The sequence below is a fragment of the Vulpes lagopus genome, chromosome 2, assembly GCF_018345385.1.
Source record: "Vulpes lagopus strain Blue_001 chromosome 2, ASM1834538v1, whole genome shotgun sequence".
NCBI lineage: Eukaryota > Metazoa > Chordata > Mammalia > Carnivora > Canidae > Vulpes > Vulpes lagopus.
In genome coordinates, this window is record NC_054825.1 from 173,401,161 (window position 1) to 173,420,906 (window position 19,746).

General features: G+C 55.8%; 2 protein-coding genes across 4 annotated transcripts; both read left to right on the forward strand.

Annotated features, from left to right (window-relative positions):
- Positions 1 to 555: 555 nt before the first annotated feature.
- PRODH2 (proline dehydrogenase 2) lies at positions 556 to 11,115 on the forward strand. Of its 2 annotated transcripts, XM_041743622.1 has the most exons (10): positions 557 to 838; positions 916 to 1,112; positions 1,201 to 1,339; positions 1,422 to 1,508; positions 4,776 to 4,856; positions 4,934 to 5,089; positions 5,166 to 5,332; positions 9,252 to 9,362; positions 9,804 to 9,889; positions 10,869 to 11,115. In XM_041743622.1, the coding sequence occupies exons 1-10, from the start codon at positions 665 to 667 to the stop codon at positions 11,051 to 11,053; spliced, it is 1,383 nt and encodes a 460-aa protein (XP_041599556.1). In that variant the 5' UTR covers positions 557 to 664; the 3' UTR covers positions 11,054 to 11,115. The 2 variants fall into 2 exon arrangements, with proteins under 2 accessions (XP_041599557.1, XP_041599556.1); XM_041743623.1 differs by lacking the exon at positions 10,869 to 11,115 and having other exon boundaries at positions 556 to 838; positions 9,756 to 9,890.
- A 148-nt stretch (positions 11,116 to 11,263) lies between these two features.
- LOC121484393 (inactive serine/threonine-protein kinase TEX14-like) lies at positions 11,264 to 19,741 on the forward strand. Of its 2 annotated transcripts, XM_041743620.1 has the most exons (16): positions 11,264 to 12,993; positions 15,642 to 15,756; positions 15,891 to 15,983; positions 16,121 to 16,286; positions 16,366 to 16,520; positions 16,604 to 16,664; positions 16,745 to 16,869; positions 17,034 to 17,126; positions 17,504 to 17,839; positions 17,930 to 18,087; positions 18,164 to 18,357; positions 18,427 to 18,499; positions 18,584 to 18,672; positions 18,760 to 18,933; positions 19,411 to 19,460; positions 19,545 to 19,741. In XM_041743620.1, the coding sequence occupies exons 1-16, from the start codon at positions 12,861 to 12,863 to the stop codon at positions 19,639 to 19,641; spliced, it is 2,112 nt and encodes a 703-aa protein (XP_041599554.1). In that variant the 5' UTR covers positions 11,264 to 12,860; the 3' UTR covers positions 19,642 to 19,741. The 2 variants fall into 2 exon arrangements, with proteins under 2 accessions (XP_041599554.1, XP_041599555.1); XM_041743621.1 differs by lacking the exon at positions 15,891 to 15,983.
- The last annotated feature ends 5 nt before the right edge of the window (positions 19,742 to 19,746 follow it).

Consider the following 19,746-nt stretch of genomic DNA (forward strand, 5'->3'; position numbering starts at 1 on the left):
CGCCGCTATGCACGTGAGGTTGCCCCACGTGGTTGTATGTCCCAGGACTCTCCTCTTTTTCACTGCTGTATAGTATTCCACGCAGCATTCCACTGTAGACCACGCTGCATCTAATCCGTTCTCTGGTTGGTGGAGGTTTGGGTGGCTTGTGGCCATCCCACACCGTGCGGCTACGAACATTCCTTCCTCTACATGTTCCCGGATGGCCGTGTTCCAGTTCTGGAAGATGCACGGTCAGCCTGGAACAGCTGGGTTACAGGTTCCGCGCACTTGCAAATTTATTCAGTAGCACTGCCATCTTTCCCATTCGAAGATGAAGCAATGGCAACAGCGAAGTTAAGTAACTTCGCCAAGATCATGAATCCAAATTGCCTTGAGCCCAGCGATCCTTGCTCCAGAGCACCCACAGCTACGTGGTGGGCAGCTAAGAATTGTTGGGGGCTATGACTGGGAGTTTCATTTCCTGACCCCATTAGTCTGAACTCTGTCCTCATCAGTTAATAATTAACTGACCCCCAAGGAGCCCACAATCCTAAAAGATTTGCCTTGCCCCAGCTACTGCCTGGTTAATCAATCACTGGCCCTGGCCGGGCAAGGGGCACTTGGTAGACCTCCCGCCCCCAGAGCCCCTTTACTCGCCTGCAGAAGTGACCAGGGATTCACGATGCTTCGGACCTGTCGTGTGCTCCGTTCCCAGGCTGGATCCTCCACTGGGGGCTGGCAGCCCCTGAGCTTTGATGGGGGCGCTTTTCATCTCAAAGGCACAGGAGAACTGACACGAGCTTTGCTGGTGCTACGGCTGTGCGCCTGGCCCCCTCTGGTCACACACGGCCTGGTGGTGAGCGGTGCCCCCGGGGATCGGCCTCGGGCATCCCCGAGGCTTGGCCTCTGAGCCCTTGCTCTCTGTCCCTCCAGCTCCAGGCCTGGTCTCAGCGACTCCTGGGCTCCCGGCTCTCGGGAGCGTTTCTCCGAGCATCCTTCTACGGGCAGTTTGTGGCTGGTGAGACAGCAGAGGAGGTGAAGGGCTGCGTCCAACAGCTCCAGACCCTAGGCCTTCGACCCCTGCTGGCGGTACCCATCGAAGAGGAGCCAGACTCAGCTGTCAAGGCTGGGTGAGTAGGGGCCGGGCCCGGGGAGGCGGGGAGGTTGGCAGGAGGGGGGCTGGTGGACTCCGGAAGCTAATGCTTGCTGGCTGGGCAGCGAGGCCTGGTATGAGGGAAACCTCAGTGCTATGCTTCGGTGCGTGGACATGTCACGAGGCGTCCTGGAGACCCCCAGCCCGACTGGGAACATTCTTATGCAGCTGAAGATGACGGCGCTGACCAGTACTCGGCTCTGTGTAAGGGACGGGCAGGATGGGGAGGGAGGCTACAGCTGCCCACCAGGTCCCCCTCACCCCTCCACCCACCGCCCCATTCCAGAAGGAGCTAACCTCCTGGATCAGAAAACCGGGGGCTTCCTTGGAGCTGAGCCCTGAGAGGCTGGCAGAAGCCATGGACTCTGGGCAGGTAAGGAGCCCAGGCTGGCTGGATGGTTGGTGGGGACTGTGGGGCGGGAGCAGAGTCCTCTGTGCTAGGATGTAGCAGCCACCTGCAAGCGGCGTGTCTGAACCATGCAACTACTGCTACTTCCCAGCCTTAGAACAATCGGAATAAACGTGGCTATAGCCCGGGCCGTGGTTGGCATGGACGGAATATATGGGCCATCTGGGGGACCTAGGCGAGGGGGCTGCGGGCTGGGCGTTCTCAGAGGTGGGGGTGAGAGAGTAGCTCTTCCCCAACTAGAAGAAACTAATCAGTATTTGGTCAATCAACTCAGCTATGACTGGAAGTTATGATTAGGCCAGTGGGGTTTTGGTTTAATCATTCATTCATTCATTCATTCATTTCCATTTACTATTTCTACTTTCCTTGCCATTGACACCCCCTTGACCCTGCATAACGTATATCTCTTTGTTATTGTTTTGGCAAGTACACTGTTCAGGGGGACATATTTTCCCAATATTTTATTATGAAAACCTTCAAACATACGGAAAAGTCGAGAGAATCTTACAGTGAACACCCATATACCAGCCACTGTTAACATTTAACTTTACCTACTTGGAATCATATCAGTCCCTCCATCCATTCTTCCGTTTGTCCACCGATCCATTTTATTTTTCAGTGCATTTCAAAATAAGTTGCAGGCATCAGCACAGGGCCCTCCGAATGTTTCGGGATACGTATCACCAATTCGAGCTTGATAATTATTTATAGTATTTTATTTCTTTCGAGGAAAAATGTATATACGGTGAAATGTGCAGATTGTAAATGTATCTATTGGTGATTGTACCTATTTGTGGATTTGACAAATACACACACCTGAGCAATTCAAGTCTATCAAGACAAAGAACACTTTCATCACTGCAGAAAGTTCTGGCATGCTCCTCCCCATCAACCTGAGGGTGTAATTTTAGATGTACACAAATAGCATTGTTACCTATCTCTTTCCATTTTTCACTTTTTCCACTGAGCACTCTGATTTTAAGATCCGTCCAAGAGTCTTTGTGTGCATCTAATCCGTGGCCTCTACCTGCTGCTCCTCGCCACGCAGCTCAGGTCTCCCAGGATGGACACGGCGAGGGCGCCTCTGAGTCTCCACCACCACAAACAATGCTGTGGGCGATGTGGTGTTTCTTTCACATTTTAAAAAAATTGGCATTTTGAAAAAAGCATCACAGGACACATAGAAGCAGGACTCGGGTGTCTCAGAGGATCAGCTCTGGAGTATCACAGACAGTGGGAGCAACTTCTTCCCAGGGCGGTTTTAAGGATTAAAGCCCCTGCTTGGCTGGCATCCGATCCCCCGAGGAACAGAGGGGCCTTCCTCGGCCTCTCGTCACATGCTCTCCTTGGCGTCCCTAATACCTGGTTTTCCTTTTCCATCTCAGCCAGCTGGTTCTCAAACCGTGTTAGGTTCTTCTCTGCCGGTCTCTTCAATACGGAGGCTCCCCCCTCCTCACTCCTTCCTCCCCTCCATGGGGCCTTCTTCACCCACGCTGCAGCCTCAGTTTCTCCCCTGGGTACTAATGAGGCCCACATCTGTCTCCAGCCCCAGCCTCTCCCCTGAGCCCCTGGACATCCTCCAGACCGCCCACACCTACCAGGTCCCACCCTGGCTTCCGTGTCTCCCCTTCCTGTCCCCATCTCAGTGACAGCCCCCCATCCCCTGTCTCAGTCCTTGGCTCAGAGGGAGGCTGAAGACCGAGTGAGTTAAATATTAGGTGAGGTACCCCAAATAGCACCGGGCACCCAGTAGGCCCTGTCTGAGGGTGGCCATCATATGCAGGCAGTTTCACCAGCTACTAACTCCCCAGGACTCCCCCAAGACTCTGCCCCCAGCCAGGGGAAGACAATTCTCTGCCTGAGGAAAAGGTAACTGGGCAGGTGCCTCCTTCTGGAAGGTTTTCTCCACTAAGCCAAGGGTGGGGTGGTGTTTGCCACCTTCTCATGGCCTGATCCCAGGGGCCTCCCATTAGCAGACCCAGCCCCACCCCCAGGCCCCCCAGTCTCTGTTGGATCTGGGTAGAACTAAGTCCCACCTGCTCCTCCTTCTTTAGCTTCCTAATTTTTTTGAACCCAGCTGACTCCTTGAGTGGCCAGCAGTTCACATCCACCCTTAGAATCTCCACAACAAGAACAAGAGTTGGGGGACAACGATTATTTCCACCGTGTTCCTCCAGGGCTGGAGGAAATGATGACGGAGACGAACTCCTAGTCCCTGAGGCACTTACTTGCTAGTTGGGGAGAGGCAAGACCAAAAAGCCAAGACGTAGCAAGTATAAATCGGCGTTGCAGGGGGGAAAATAAGGCTAGGGAAGGAGAAGGCAAGAGCCCCAGACAGGGAGTTGCAAATCTGAGCCACGGAAAACCTCGCTGAGAAGATGACATTGAGAAAAACACCCGGAGGAGAGGCAGGAGTGAGGCAAGTGGACATGGAGGGGAAGAGTGTTCCAGGCAGGAGCAGCCAAGCAAAGGCCCTGAGGCTGGAAGGTGCTGGACATGTTGAAGGACTGGCAGGGAGGCCAGAGTGGCTGGAGGGCAAGAGCCGAGGAGATGAGAGCAGAGGGGCCCGATGGGGGGAGCCTCATGGGCTGCAATGAGGCTCTGGCCCCAGAGGAAGGTATTGACATCCTGAGACACCCAATAGCAGGTGACACTTGTGGCACCCACTATGAGCTCGCCCCTGCTCACTTCCTATGTGTCAATTCCTAGTCTTCACTCATGGAGCATTAGTCTCCTCGCTGCAGAACGGGGTTTGGAGTAACTGTCCACCAGGATCATTGTGAAGATTATATATATGAAGTCGCTTATTATCATCACGACAACAGCACGTTTTGAATGCTTATCACGTGCTTGCCCCGCCCCATTCTTACGTCCAGCCACGTCTTACAGGTCCACACAGCAACTCCACGAGGTAGATGCCATTATCAACTAATTGTTGAAAAAAAATAGACAAAACTTGAGACCCAGAGAGATTATATGACTTGTCCAAGGCCACACAGTAAGGGATGGAGTCAGGATTCAAACCCAGATCCGGGGCTCTAAACCATTTATTCAGGTGAATAAATGGTTATTATTCACCTGAATAAATGGTTTCTTTGTGATACGGTTACTTTTCATATTGCTTACAATTTCTCAATTTTTTTCCCTTCTTGGTGGTGGGGGAGAGGAGACACAGGCCCTGGAAGGATCCAGTAACCTGAGCCATTCCCACCTCCCCTGCTGCTCCCCCAGAACCTCCAGATCTCCTGCCTCAACGCCCAGCAAAACCAGCATCTCCAGGCCTCTCTGAGTCGCTTGCACCGGGTAGTACAGGTAACACCTGCCGCGGCCTGGCTCCGCCGCACCTGCTGGGCACCCCGAGGCCTGACCTCTGACCCTCTGACCCTCAGCATGCCCGGGCCCAGCGTGTGAGGATCCTGGTGGATGCCGAGTACACCTTCCTGAACCCTGCTCTCTGTCTGCTGGTGGACGCCCTGGCCCTGCGCTGGAACGGCCCCGGGGAGGGCGGGCCCTGGGTGTGGAACACTTACCAGGCCTATCTGAAGGTGTGTGGTGCACCGTGGGGGACTGCGGGCCGGCGCCCCGGGGCCCTGACCCCAAGCTGCCGGGGTGCTTCGCCAGGACACGCACGAGCGGCTGAGGCGGGCCGCGGAGGCCGCTGACAGGGCTGGCCGGGCCTTCGGAGTCAAGTTGGTCCGAGGGGCGTATCTGGACAAGGAGAGAGAGGTGGCTCGGCACCAGGGGACCGAAGACCCCATTCAGCCCAACTACGAGGCTACCAATCAGAGGTAGGACTAGGCCAGCCAGGCCTGTGAGATAAATCATAACATCTAGCCCTTCATCACGGCACACATCCCATGTGTGTGCACCATCATTTCCTCTCCCTGGGCCAGGACCTCATCACTTCCCACTTGCACAGCAGCCTCCTCCTTGGGCTCCCTGCTCTCTCCTTTGTCCACCCCTCACCCCCATCCCAGTCTGTTCCCCCACAGGCAGCCAGAGGGAGCCTGTTAATAAGTCAAATCCTGTCCCTCCTCAGCTCAAAACCCTTCCATCGCTCCCACTGCACCTCAGTAAAACCCCAAATCCTTCCAGCAGCTCCCAGGCCCCATGTGCTGTGATCTCCTCACCTCAGACTCTGCTTCTCACTCACTGCACTCCAGCCACACTGGCCTCCTTGATGATCCCCAGGGCCTTTGCACTTCCTGTTTCCACCGCCTAGAACATTCTCCCTCCAGACAGCTGCATGGCTCACTCTCTCATCTCCTTAGGTCTCTACTTATTGGTATGTCCTCGGGGGAACCTTCCCTGCCCTCCCTGTCAAAAATTAGAACACCTACACCTACTCTCTTCCTGAATTTATTTTTCTCTTTAGCACTTGCCGGTGTCTGAGGTTCTATACACTTTCGTATTCAATTGCACATTGTCTGTCTCCCCCTCCAGAATGCGGGCCCCCAGGAGGACAGGGGTTTCTGATTTGTTGAGCACCCAGTGCTTGGAACTGAGCCTGCTACAGGGCAGGTGCTCAGTACAGATCTGTTGAATACGTAAACGACCCCCAAGCAGTAGGTACTGTTATCTCACACGCACGCGCACACACACTCCATTTCTCAGAAGGAACCCAGGCACAGAGAGGTGGAAGCGCTTACCCAAGGTCACATAGCTAGTAAGCGGCAGGGCCAAGTTTTGCACCCAGCAGACTGGCTCTAGAACCCTCTCATCCACCTCAAATCACTCTGTGTGGGGAGCAAAATATGGGTGAGCCCCTGGGGCCCCCATCCCATGGCCCTGGGAGGAAGGAAATTGTTCCTTTACTTTCTGATCACCTGACTTAGATCAGGACCTGTGCTGGCCCCTGGCCCCAGTAGCAAACAAGGTGGTCCCCAGGCCTTGTCCTTGTAGAGCTTACAAAATCTGCCTCAATTTCACACTGGATCCAGGAGAGGTATGTAGAGTTACAGAGACTGACCCAAGCTCACAGGCAAGTGGCCACATCACGGCTGGAACCTAGGCTTGCATCCAAGGACCATGGGGGCTTTTATGTACGCTTGTATCCCACAGTCTTAATCACCGGGACCATTATTATTCTTTTTATGGAGATATAATCCATTATTATTTTTTACTGAGATATGACCCATAAAATCCACCCTTTCAAAGTATACGATTCAGTGGATTTTAGCATATTCACAATGTTGTGCAACCATCACCACTAATTCCAGAACATTCCATCACCCCCCAAAAGAAACCCCATGTCCTTAGCAGTCCCTTCCCATGCTCCTCCCCTCAGGCCCCGGCACATTTTGTTTAGCCACTCATCAGCTGATGGATCGCTTCCAATTTTGGCTATTGTGACTAGTGCCGCCATGAACATTCGTGTGCACATTTTTCTATAAATACACATTTTCCATTCTCTTGAAAGCTCAATTGTCTAGGAGTGGAATCGCTGGGTTGTATAGTAACCCCCTCTTTAACTTTTGAGGAATGGCCAGATGGTTTCCCAAAGCTGCTGCACCATTTTGCAAAATTCACATATTATATATTCTGAAGAAATAATAAATTTATGTCACTAAAAATCAAAGTGATATGGGGTGCTTGGGTGGCTCAATCAGTTGAGCGTCAGACTCTTGGTTTTGGCTCAGGTCATGATATCAGGGTTGTGAGATTGAGCTCCACATAGGGCTCTGTGCTGAACATGGAGCCTGCTTGGCATTCTCTCTTACCTCTCTCTCTGCCCATCTCCCCTGCCTGCTTGCACTTTCTAAAAATAATAATAATTAAAATCAAAATGCTATGAAAATTAATACATTGGCACACCTGGGTGGCTCAGTGGTTGAGCATCTGCCTTTGGCTCAGGTCATGATCCCAAGGTCCTGGGATTGAGTTCCACATCAGGCTCCCCATGGGGAGCCTGCTTCCCCCTCTGCCTGTGTCTCTGCTTCTCTCTCTGTGTGTGTCTCTCATGAATAAATAAATAAAATCTTGAAAAGAAAATGAATACACTGACATATCTCACTTCCACCCAAATCCCCATCTCATTTTGGAGTCTCCTTGCTCTTCACAGGTGACTACTTTTGTTAGTTTCTTACACATTTCCTAAGTTCCTTCATCCATAAACAGGTAAACACAGAGATTTCTGTGTGCAAAAAGCATCATGTCTACACACTGCCCCCTGCTTTTCCCTTCAGCTGCATAACTTATTTTTTTTAATTTTATTTATTTATGAAAGACACACACACGCACACGCACACACACACACACACACACACACACACAGAGGCAGAGACACAGGCAGAGGGAGAAGCAGGCTCCATGCATGAAGCCTGATGTGGGACTCGATCCTGGGACTCTGGGAACACACCCTGAGCAGAAGGCAGACACTCAACCGGTGAGCCACCCAGGCGTCCCTAGCATAATTTAAAACCAGGATAAAAAACCCAGGCCCTGGAGCATCAGACAGCCTAGGTTCAAATCCCAGCCCAGTCACTTTTAGCTGTGTGACCTGGGGAGAAGCTTCATTCAATCTTCCCCTTAGTAAAATGGGGATAACCAGGACATCTACATCATGGAGCTGACTTGAGTGTCAGATGAGTGTATGTGACTTGAGAGTCAGATGAGTGTATGTGCGTCAGGCAGGACCCCAAGGGAGGGAGCTACCGTATGAGCCACGGTAGCTCAGCGGTTTAGCACCGCCTTCAGCCCAGGGCCTGATCCTGGAGACCCAGGATTGAGTTCCACATCGGGCTCCCTGCATGGAGCCTGCTTCTCCCTCTGTCTGTGTCTCTGCCCCTCTCTCTCTCACAAATAAATAAAATCTTTTTTTTTTTTTTAAAAAAAAGGACCCCTAGGGGAAAAGAACTCTGAGCAAAGGAGTTTAACTAAGGGAAATGTAGTAAAATGCACTCTCCCTATTGAGTGTGGGGAAGGTTAGGGGAGCCACAAGGAAGATCAAGGAACCCCGGAACCCCTAAGAGCATGAAGCTGTAATGACCGCTGTTCCATAGCTGAGGAAGAGGGGCCACCCTAAGGAGGTGTCACCACACACAGGGGACAGTCAGCGTAGACCGGGGAGGGGGCTACGGGGTGAAATACCCCAAGCTCTCTCTCTCCCCACCTTCAGATCTCCTGCCGGCTACTCCACGGGTGACACAGCTTCCCAAGGGGCAGAGACGGGCAGATCTGGGAGGTGATGGAGAATAACCAGGGCGGCGTGTGGAGTCCTTAGCTGGGCACATGGCCTGAGGCCAGCTGGGAGCACATTCACCAATTTGCCTCCGTTTTTAGTGCCTGGCGCTGCACTCGCTCTTGTGCACCACTGTGCATTTTAGCCAGTGCCCACTTACAGCTGGGGTCGCGCTACTGCCACTCCTGTTCAGTGGCCAACACCGCAGTGAATGACTGTGGGTCAATGTCACCTTGTGCCTGTGATGAGGCCCTTTGCTCTGAGGCTGCCATTGCATCAGGGGCTTCATGACACCCTCATCTCACCCCATCTGCAATAGCCCTGTTAGGGGACCTTATAAGGGAGGTAAAAGGCCCAGTAAAGGTCCATCCCTTGTAGCAGGGGCAGGTGAAATGGCGGGGGGCACTTTCTGGCTCCAGAGTACTTGCCCTTGGGCACCCCACCTCCCAAGGACAGGGCTCCCTAGCCCCTGGGGCCTGACCCTTCATCACCAGAAGCCATAAGCTGAACAGAACACTTCCCTTCAGTTACAGCCGTTGTCTGGAGCTGATGCTGACTCAAGTGTCCCACCGGGGCCCCATGTGCCACCTCATGGTGGCTTCCCACAATGAGGAATCTGTTCACCATGCCACCAAGCGGTACGTAGGGGAATGGGAACTAGATATCCACAAGAAGGCCCCCTTCCTTCCCCTTCCTTGCTCACATGCCAGGGATTAGCAAAGGGTGGTGGACATGGAATAGGGGGAGGAAAGCGATGGGCCAGTAGGTTCACAGGGATTCTGGGGGAGTCCAGTCACAATATCTAACCCTTGTAGGCTAAACCTGTAGACCCTGTAGGCCCCAGCTAAATAAGACATTTGTCCTTATTTGCTGGGGCCTAGGGAGGCCTGAAGGCTCCAGAGAAGGAGCTGATACCCACTGGGGAGATTTCAGGGGCCAGAGAACAGTGGTTATTTATCACTAAGTTTAGAAGAACTTCAAAATTTTAATAACTGCAACAGCCGTATGAGTGCATGATGGCTGACTTCCAGCTCTGGATCCAGCCGCCGTCTGGATTGATGATGTGGCCTTTTCTATAGCATGTGGGACCTGGGCATTCCTCTGGATGGGCCTGTCTGTTTTGGACAACTTCTAGGGATGTGTGACCACGTCTCCTTGGCATTGGGTATGTGAACGATCCATTCTCCCCATGTCCCACCACCATGCTCCATCAGCATGTGCGCCCCCCATGCCCTAGGCCTCATCCCCATCCCCCCAGCCAGACCCCTTTCCCCACTCCCAACCAGTGCCTGACCAGGCTCCCATCCAGAGCCTGCAGCCGGCTCAGCCACCAGACTCTTCCAGAGAGATTTGTTGTTCCCATATCTGAAGGCCTTGCACGCCTGTCTCTGAGCCTGCTGTCTATTGTTTTGGCTGGTTCTTGATCATGGTGTCTTGTTTCCCCGGTGCCTTATTATCTTTGCTGTGCAGCTGCCCGGGGTCTGAGACCAGAAGATTTGTGTTTTCTTCTGCCAGGTGCTAAGGGGTACAGAACCACTTTACCCTAAATTCAGGGCTTGAGGTTTCCTGAGGCATCTCAGTGATGCAAATTTGAGCTACAAATATATGAGGCTAATCCACGGCCTCGATCCCTCGGCCTCGATCCCTCAGAGATGGGTTTCTGTTTTCTTCTCTGTTCCACTTATGGCCAAGACCACAATTCTCTGTGAGTGGGGGAAGGTGGGAGGGTTGATTTCTGGTGAACTCTGACGCTGAGGGTGCAGCTTAATTTGAGCAGGTGCTCCAGTACAACTCTCACCCTGGTCAGGCTCTGGGCCTCGACTTCGGCACCCCCTCAACTCTGGGAGGTCAACAAATAGCTCGATTTTGCCTTCAGGGTGGAAGTGCTTCCTGTACATTCTTCCCTCTTTGGGTTCTCAGTTTCTCTTAATGCTCAGGTTAGTAAATTCCTTACTCTTTTGGTAGGATTTTAATAACTTTAGGAAGATTTTCTAAATGTTTATTGCAGGATTTTAAGTTTTTTCAGTGGGAGATTTTTGTCCAACTCACCTAGACTGCCAGGTTCTGAGAGATGGAAGTCTGTTCCAGATGGGGCCTCTCCCTGAACAGGAGGAGTTCACGCCCTGCCAACACTCTCCCCACAGGGCAGGCCGGCTATGCCGTGTATAAGTCCATCCCTTATGGTTCCCTGGAGGAGGTGATCCCCTACCTGATCCGGAGGGCCCAGGAGAACCGGAGTGTGCTGCAGGGTGCCCGCAAGGAACAGACGCTGCTCAGCCAAGAACTCAAGCGGAGACTGCTGAGACGGGGCCTGAGGGCACCCCATTAGCATCCCCAGGGGTCATGTGGTTAATAAAGATCCTGAGCTATTGCCCAGGCTGCTGCCCTGCACAGAGGCTGCCTCCTTGGGGAAAGGCTATTCTCTCTCTCTCTCTCTTTAAGATTTATTTATTTGAGAGAGAGAGCATGAGTTTTTGGGAGGAGCAGAGAGAGAGGGAGAACCAGACTCTACTGAGCAGGGAGCCCTATGTGAGGCTCTATCTGGGGACTCTGGGTTATGACCTGAGCCAGAGGCAGATACTTAACCAACCAAGCCACCTAGGTGCCCCATGGGAAGGGCTACTCTTGACCTTCGTCAGGGCTTGCAGCTCTAGAGAGACTGCTAGCTGACCCCAGAGCACAGCAAGGGTATCGATCACAGGCAGGCCAGACAGTGGCACCTTTGGTGCCAGACTTCAGGGCTTGGACTCTGCCCCAAGGGCCGTGCGGAGTCAGGAACGTTTCACGTAAGGGAGGGACAGGGTTTGGCTTTAGGAAAAGTGCCCTGGCTACCATGCAGTGGGTGTCCCAGAGTGGGGCGACAGGCTGGGAGCCCAAGGGAAGCTGGACTAAGAAACCCCCGCTGGCAGCTGGAGCAGGGCGGGGCTGTATCAACCGGAGGGGGGCTGGTGGGGAGGACAAGCTGGAGGCTGAGAGGCTGGATGGGAGGGAGGCATTGAGGGCGAGGCCCAGGGCTCTGGCTGGAAGAGGGGGGGCCCTGAGATGGGGATGTGGGAGGAAATGTAATTTGGGGGAGATGCTCCTAGTGTGGGAGCCGGTGGATGGGAGGGTCCCAGGGGACTTCCAGGGGGAGCTGTCCAGGACACTGCGGGGCCCCAGGCTCAGGGCAGAGAGACGAGGCTGGGGCAGGGAAAGAAGGGACAGTCCGTGGAGGGTGAGAAGCGTGGGAAGAAGACAGCAGAGGACAGGGAGGGCCCAGCACCTCGAGCCCCCGGAAGGCATAAGAGGCGTTCCAGGTGCAGCAGAGCCCACAGCTCTGGGGGGGCCATCGCCTCCGGTTCTCCCGCACCGCCTCGGGGCTGGGGGGCGCCTCTCAGGGGAAGCGGCTACTGCGCAAGCGCAGACGTGGCAAGAAGCCACTGGTGCGCATGCGCCTCTGATGCCCAAGCCGGAGTGCCTGGGTCACGTGGCAGGCACGCGGTGAGTCCTGCGGGAGCCCAACGGTAGGTGTGCAGACCCGGGGCTGGGGCCTAGGCCCCTGACCCTCCTGGACTTACCGCCCTCCGGCTAGACCCCCCCCCAGGCTGCTGCCCCCCCAGCCTGAGACCCCCCCTACCCCCCCTCTAGGCCGCAGACCCCACCCCGCACCCAGACGCTTCCCTGAACCGCAGTCCGAGTCCCCAACCCTGAGACCCTCCCCGAGCCTGCAGAGCCTGCCTCAGGGCCTTTGCACCAGCCCCAGCCCTCGGACTAGGACTATCCTCCTCCCTAACACTGCCCCGCCCAGCCTGGAGACCCCCGTCCTCTCCGTCCCAACCCTCAGGCCCTTCTTCCGCCAGACTCCTTCCCTGAACCCCTAGACCCCTTTCCTGGAGCCCTTATCCCTGGAGCCCTGACAGCTCCTCCGCACAGGCAGAATGCCGCCCTCAGGCTCCCTTGGGCCCCAGGCCCGCCGCTCTCCCAGACCGCACCCCTTTGCTCATCCAACACCTAACAGCAAAGCAGACCCCTCCCGAGGCCCCTGCCTTCTCCCGCGGCCCTCCAGGGTCCCCAGAGGTCCTGCCTTCGCTGTCTCCTGCCCGCACGAGACCCCGTAGGTGATCCCTGCCCGGGAGCTGACCGTCCGGAGCCCACAGATGCCCTCCCTGCGCTCCCACTTGCCGGTGGAGCTGGGCTCTGTTAGGGATCCAGAAGCCCAGGTGGGACGACTGCACCGCCTGGCTGTGGCCGGGGGCCCAGGCTGGGGCCTGGCCCGGCTCCTGCGGAGAGGTGAGGGTTCGCTGCTGCGGCCAAGCTGTGGCTTCAGCCGGTCAGACGGTCAGACGTTGTGCGCCGGGCCGTGTGCGCCAGCCTCTGTCGTCTATGCTGGGGATTTGGGGATGACCTTCAGGTCGTTGGGAACGAAGTCTATCATGAGAATTTAAGGAGGATGAAGTAGATACACGGAAAGGGTGGCTTTGGGGATGGGGTGCTACTTGGGTCCCATAATAAAAGAGCTGTGGAGGGTGGAGGAAGCACTTCAGAAAAATGGAATAGCCACTCAAAGGGCTTGAAGTCAGAACAAGATTTTTTTTTCTTTTTTAAGATTTTACTTATTTATAAGAGACACACAGAGAGAGGCAGAGAGACACAACACAAGCAGGCTCCCTGCGAGGAGCCCAACTGGGGACTCGATCCCCGGGCTCCAAGATCACACCCCGAGCTGAAGGTGGCGCTAAACCGCTGAGCCACCCCGGGCGACCCTAGAACAAACTTTAAGCAGCAGCAGGGAGACTCTGGGAGGGGGCTGAAGCTCAGAGGCGCAAGCAACAGGCAGGAAGTGTGTGAATTCTGTGAGGTTTTGCCCCGTGTGTGATGGGAAGCCATTGGAGTTGTGGGCAGGAAATTAACATCTAATTTACAATTTCCATTTTTCATTGATTTTTGCAAGTCGATTGGGGTTCTGGCCACTTTCTGAACTTAATTAATAGTTGTAATTTTTGGTTCTTTGACATTTTTTATTACCTAAAGATGGTGACAATTTGATCTCAGCCCTTTAAACTCTAATTCTTTTTTTTTTTCCTCCCTCGTGTAAAGTGTTGGCCAGAACTCCCAAACCTTGTCCATGGACATCTCTTTCCGTGTTCTTGATATCAAAGGGAATTAATCTGTATCTTAATACTTAATACTTAATACTTCTGCATTAAGTATCATGGGTGCTTTTCGGGTTTTGGTATGTAATTGTTACAAAGGGAGGGAGTTCCCATCTACTCTTAGTTTTTTGAGGTATTTGCTCCCCTCAATCGTAAGTAAGTATTAAATTTTATTTTTATTTAATTTAGTGACTCATTACTTACATATACCACTCAGTGCTCATCATAACTAGTGCCCCCCAGTTAGCCCACTCCCCACCCATCTCCCTCCATTAGCCCTCGGTTTGCTCTCTATCCTTGAGAGTCTCTAATGGAAGTTCTGGATTTTATCAGGAGCTTTTTCTGTATCTACTGAGCTGAATGTGATTTTTATTTATTTTTATTTTTAAAGATTTATTTGTTTATGATATATATATATAGAGAGAGAGAGGCAGAGACACAGGAGGAGAGAGAGAAGCAGGCTCCACGCTGGGTGGAGGGGTCCTGGGACTCCAGGATTGCACCCTGGGCCAAAGGCAGGTGCTAAACCACTGAGCCACCCAGGGATCCCCTGATTTTTATTTTTTGATCCATGGATGTGTTTTCCTACATTGATTGATTTTCTTACGTTGAATCATCCTTGATTTCTGGGAATAAATCAGTTGGATAATCCCTTTTACTTTCTTTACAGGTTTAGCGTATACGATCAAACATGAAATTGAAATATAAGTTCATTTTTGGTTCTGGAAACTTAACTGGTTTTGGAATTAGGGTCATACTAGCCTCATAAAAGGAGGCTTGCCCCCCCCCCTTTATTTTTGGAACAACTTGTATAATATTATACAAGTATAATATTATCTATACAAAAAATGAAATGATTACCATTGTAATGATTATATCACGCAGTGATTTGTGTTTTAAGAAGACCCTTCTGCAGGGCAAGACAAATACAGAAAACCAGTTAGCATGCCATGGCAAAAGTCCGTGGGCTTCCAAGTAAAAAATAATGCAGTAAATGTGATATTCAGATGTTCCTAAAGGACCTCATTTGGAGAGATTTTATGACAGAGACTGTCATAAAGCTGGGTTGGGCCAAGCGCATGATTGATTTTTGCCATATCTGCCTAGGACATAGGAGTGCAAGGACAAAAGACACCACGCATTTGCCCTCAGTAGGGATGTGGGCGAGGGCCTACAGGAAGAACTGGGATGACAGGTGCAGAGGGGAGGGGTTGGGGGAGGACCTGAGCAGAATGATCCCGGGAAGGGATTGGCATAGGTGAGGTGGAGAGAAAGTTGCTACTTGGATTCAGCTCTTAGAAGCAGCATTCAAAAATAACCATGAGAGATTTCCTGATAAAATCCAAAGATTCTGCTTTTCTTGAAGAACTAGGTGCTGGCCTCACGGGGCCTGTACACGTATACTGAATGCACACACGGAGCACCTGGACTGTGCCCGAGGCTCCTGTAGGCCGGGGTCCCTGAGGAGTCCACTTGCCCCCAGCCCCTGGGTACCTTTGTGTGATTTGACACTTCTGGGAGAAGTGGGTGTCGGCATGGCAAGTGGATGTCACCTCTCGTTGCAGCTCTGTGGACCTATTAACAGCGAGCACTGTGTTGAGACAGATTCTGAGCAGAGTCCCTGACGGTTGGAGGGTGGGGGTTCCAGAACATACAGATAGAACCTGGAGTTGAGGGTCACCCAGGCAAGGAGGGACTGCAGGGACTGGGAATTGTCAGAGGTGTGGCATAGCAGCCCCAGGACCTCTGCCTCTGGAGACAGTCCTAAGCCCTGCTGCCCCTCAGTCGTCCAGGTGGATGGTGAGAACTCTGCTGGGCAGACCGGCCTCTTCCTTTCGGCGCTGCTGGGCCACAGCTCTGCCGTGCAGCTCTTGCTCTCCTTTGGCGCCAACCCCAACCAGTGAGTGGACCGATGGCGGTGCCCCCGCGCTCCCAGGGGTCTGAGTCTGAGCCCCAGAGAGCCAGGGCTCTCTTCCCCAGCGGGGGACCTCATGACACCCTTCCGCCCCCAGTGAGCTCCCCTTTGTTCTCTAGATTAACCCCTTGTCCTCCAGTGACTGTTCCCGTTCCCCTGGCACCTCCTGTGCTCACCGGACACCCTCACCAAAGACCCCACCGTGTCCCCAGGTGACCCTTCCTGTTCCAGTGGCTGCTTCCCGTGCTCACTCTGACTCCTCTCATGCCTCCATGCTCCCGTCCTGCCACCTCTTGTCCCCATTCTGCCCCTCTCCTAATCCATCTCTGTCCTCCCTGTTCCACTGCAGTCGCTGCCTTGATGGCAGCACCCCTGTGCACGCGGGCGCCTTCTCGGGCCGCAGCCTGGTGATGCTGCACCTGCTGCAGGCGGGGGGTGACCTGCGTCTACATGACTGGCAGGGCCGCACGCCTCGGGACTGGGCAGAGCAGGGTGGTGCCAAGGAGAGCCGGAAGGTGCGCGGTGGCCCAGGGCAGGTGGGGGCGTATGGAGCCGGCACCCCCACCTGCTTCAGTGCACAGGTCCCCCACCCAGGTGCTGGAACTGCTAGAGCTGTGTCGAGCCCACGTCTCTGCGCTCGTGCACGGCGGCCAGCTGGCGGCCAGTGCATCCCTGGGCCTGTGGCAGGCTGACTCTGGACGCAGCCTGCGTGGCTCCCTCTCCTTGCTGCGGCGGGTGCGCGCGGACAGGTAACTACCCACATCCTGGAGCCCACTCACCCGCCCCCCCCCCAGGCGCCCAGGCCTTAGCCCTGGACCTCCCTTTGCCCCAGGGTACCGAGGCCGGAGCAGATCAGAAGATGCCCCCAAATCCCAGCCTTGGGGTTTGGCCAGGTAAGCGGGAGAGGTTGGGGGAGCAGGGAACCCCCCTGTCTGCTTTGTGCCTCATAGCCCCTCTCCCCCCCCATCCCCAGCTGAGCAGCCTATGGCCACTGGGGCTGGCAACAGGCATACCCCTCGCGGACCCCAAGGAGCTGCTGCCAGCCCAGGGCGAGCCCGACCGCACCTACGAGAGCAGCTCCCACACCCTCATGGCCAAGTGAGAGAGGGCCCCTCCCAACCCCCACCCCCACCCCACCCCCGACCTAGCTGTCCAGCAGAGTTCTGGGAGGTGTCCAGCTCCCCTCCTCCCCTCGCAAGGAAGACACCCCCCGCCCCGCCCCACCCCATCTCAGACCCGTGCTCTCCCCCCCCATTCTCTAGCCTCCTGTGGAGGGGCCACCCCGTGACAGCTCGGCAGCTGAAGGCCCCGGGAACTCAGCCCGATGTCCTGTTGGCTGACCTTGAGCACTGCAGGTACAGGGGAACCCCCCTGCCCCCGAGCCTTGCCGCAGGTGGGCCCAGCCCCACAGAGCAGTCTCCTGCCTGCCCTCCAGACAACAGAAAGCCCGGGAGCTTGACAGTGGCCCCGTTACCATCTTCCCGGAGTGCCACCCCCCCCCGCCCTCCCCCCTACAGTGGTTCCGTCCTGTGTGCTGTGGGCCCCAGCCCAGGGAGAGGGGAGCGTGCGGGGAGGGGGCACAGGGGGGCAGGACCTGGGCTTTGGCCCCGTGAGCCAGGCCTCAGTGTCTCCTCGCCTGGTGGCTGGTGCAGATGGCGGTGATGGGGGCCCGGGGCAGCCCCCACCGCGCAGGTTGGGGCCTCCCTGTGAGCGCCTGCTCTCCTCCCGCCAGCGCCCTGCACCACCCCAACCTGTTGCTGCTGATGGCGCTGAGCCCCTCGGCGGACCTGTCGGGGCTGTGCTTGCTCTTCGAACCCGTGTGGCTGGGCTCCCTGCACGTGGTGCTGCACCCACGGGGGCCGAGCCAGGGGCGGCCGTGCGCCGTGCCGGGCCTGCTGCCTGGCCCCCTGCTGCTGCAGGTGCTGGAGGCCCTGCTGTTCCTGCAGGCGCGCTGGCGGGCCCATGGCGGCCTTAGCTCCCACGCTGTGCAGCTGGTACGGCCGGGCCTGGCCAAGGTGGGCGGCCTAGAGCACGGGCGCCCCCTGCACCGGCGCTGGCTGCAGCCCGGGTGAGTGCCTGCCTCGCCCGCCGGCCCCTCATCCCCGTGTGGCCCCACACCCCCACCCCAGCTCACCAGGCCCCTCGGCCTCCTCCGCAGGCCACAGCAGGGCTACTCCCGGGAAGGCCCAGGCCCGGGACTGCCCCCACCTCCCGAACTGTACCCATGGCTGCCACTTGAGCTCATCTGTGGTGACACGCCTGCGGCCACCTCAGATCTCTACAGCTTTTGCATCCTGGCCCAGGAGGTCTTCACTGGTCAGTGAGTGATCCTACCCCTGCCCCACTGAGCCAGCCCCTCCTGTTTGGGTCCCCCAATCGTGCTTCCTCACAGGAGAGCTGCCCTGGGCTGGGAGAGAGGGGCCTGAGGTGAAGGCTAAGTTGGAGGCAGGTGAGAGCCCAACCCTGGACCCCCTGGTGCCGGCCCCCTACCAGGCCCTGGTTCAGGCTGGGCTGGGCCTAGGGCCCGCTGACCGCTGGGGCAGTCTGCAGAACACTCGATACCTGCTGCGGGAGGCCATGGCCCAGGTACAGAACAGGTTGGCAGGGGTGGGTGGTAGCCATGGAACCTGAGCACACTCAGCCTCCTCTCTGCAGGACTCAGCTCCTGGGGTGAGCTCTCTGATGCATGGGACCACACGGTGCCCTGTGTCTCAGGGTTTCCTCCCAGGTTAGAGGGCACGGAGTGGGCGGTAGCGGGTGCTGAGCTCAGCTCTGCTCTCCCCACTCCAACCAACTGGTCTGTGCCCCCCAGAGACCCTGTACTGTGAGGTGGCTCCCAGAGCCAAGACCACACCCAAGCCTGTGCCCCCTGTGATGTCCCTAGGCCCCTCCCCATGCCAGGTAGGAGCCAGAGCAGGGCTATGGAGGACCAAGGGAGCTGTGGGGCACCTGGGCAACCAATGCCAGCTCCTGCCATTATCTCCACAGGCCCTGAAGACTCCTGAGGTCACAGGCCACTGCAGAGTCCAGAGGGCCACTGTCTGGGACTCAGGCAGCAGCTTGACTCTAGGCAGTGGCCCAAGTCCCTGTCCCATCCTCTACCCAGGCTCCAGCCCCGCAGCCAGGGTCAGCCTGCACCGCTGCCTGGAGCCCACCTCAACAGTATGAATACCCCAGGGCCCTGCACACCCATCCCTTTAACCTGGGACCCCTCCCCCCAGCTGTCACCAATCCCAACTTCCCTGGCTGCCTCTCCTTTGACTAGGGACCCCCAGGACCCCCTAATTGTCCTCTCACTGACCTGTGCCCCCTGACCAACCCGACTTCCCCCCAGGGCCCTGCCCTTGCACTCCAGCCTTCAGGACTCAGCCTCCCTGCTGGGGACCCAGGGCTCTGTGGAGCAGTGTGAGAGGAACTCAGCCAAGACCCCAGCCCTGCAGGGGCTACAGTGGCACACACACAGGGCTGCCCTGCTGGCCCCCCTGCCCTGTGAGCCCACCCCCTGCCTGCCCACTCACACCCTGGAGGCTGCTGGCAGGGAAGGCCACAAGAGTGGGTGAAGCAGAAGACCCCGAGCCCATCCCCTGTCCTGAGCTCCATGGCTACTGGGTGGCAGCAGCAGCCTTTTTTCCCCTGCAGGCCCCCAGTCCTGAGCTGATCACAGAAGGTCTCTTCTCCAGCCTGCAGAAGTAAGAAATGGACCCTCCCCCTCCTGGGCCCAATCCTCATCCCTAAGGTCACCACGGCTCCACCCGTATCCCACTACTCCCCAGGATGGACCTGCTGGAGGAGATCTTAGCAGAGCTGCAAGGCGGATGCCAACTTGGAGACAAGCCCAGCCTCAACCCTGCTCTTGACACAGATTCTTAGAGTGCCCATGACTGCCTCTCTGCAGATACCACCCCCCTCAGAGCCTCCCAGGAGTGACTTCCCATTCAGCACTTGCTGAAATGATAAAGTGAAAAAGCAACCCAT

Excerpts from the sequence above, each read along its gene's own strand:
- PRODH2 (XM_041743622.1), top strand. The coding sequence starts at position 665 with ATGCTTCGGACCTGTCGTGTGCTCCGTTCCCAGGCTGGATCCTCCACT. Across the intron at positions 1,509-4,775 it reads AAGCCATGGACTCTGGGCAG|AACCTCCAGATCTCCTGCCT; the intron begins GTAAGGAGCCCA and ends CTGCTCCCCCAG. Across the intron at positions 5,333-9,251 it reads TACGAGGCTACCAATCAGAG|TTACAGCCGTTGTCTGGAGC; the intron begins GTAGGACTAGGC and ends ACTTCCCTTCAG.
- LOC121484393 (XM_041743620.1), top strand. The coding sequence starts at position 12,861 with ATGCCCTCCCTGCGCTCCCACTTGCCGGTGGAGCTGGGCTCTGTTAGG. Across the intron at positions 18,500-18,583 it reads GTCTCAGGGTTTCCTCCCAG|AGACCCTGTACTGTGAGGTG; the intron begins GTTAGAGGGCAC and ends TGTGCCCCCCAG. Across the intron at positions 18,934-19,410 it reads GCCTGGAGCCCACCTCAACA|GCCCCCAGTCCTGAGCTGAT; the intron begins GTATGAATACCC and ends TTTCCCCTGCAG.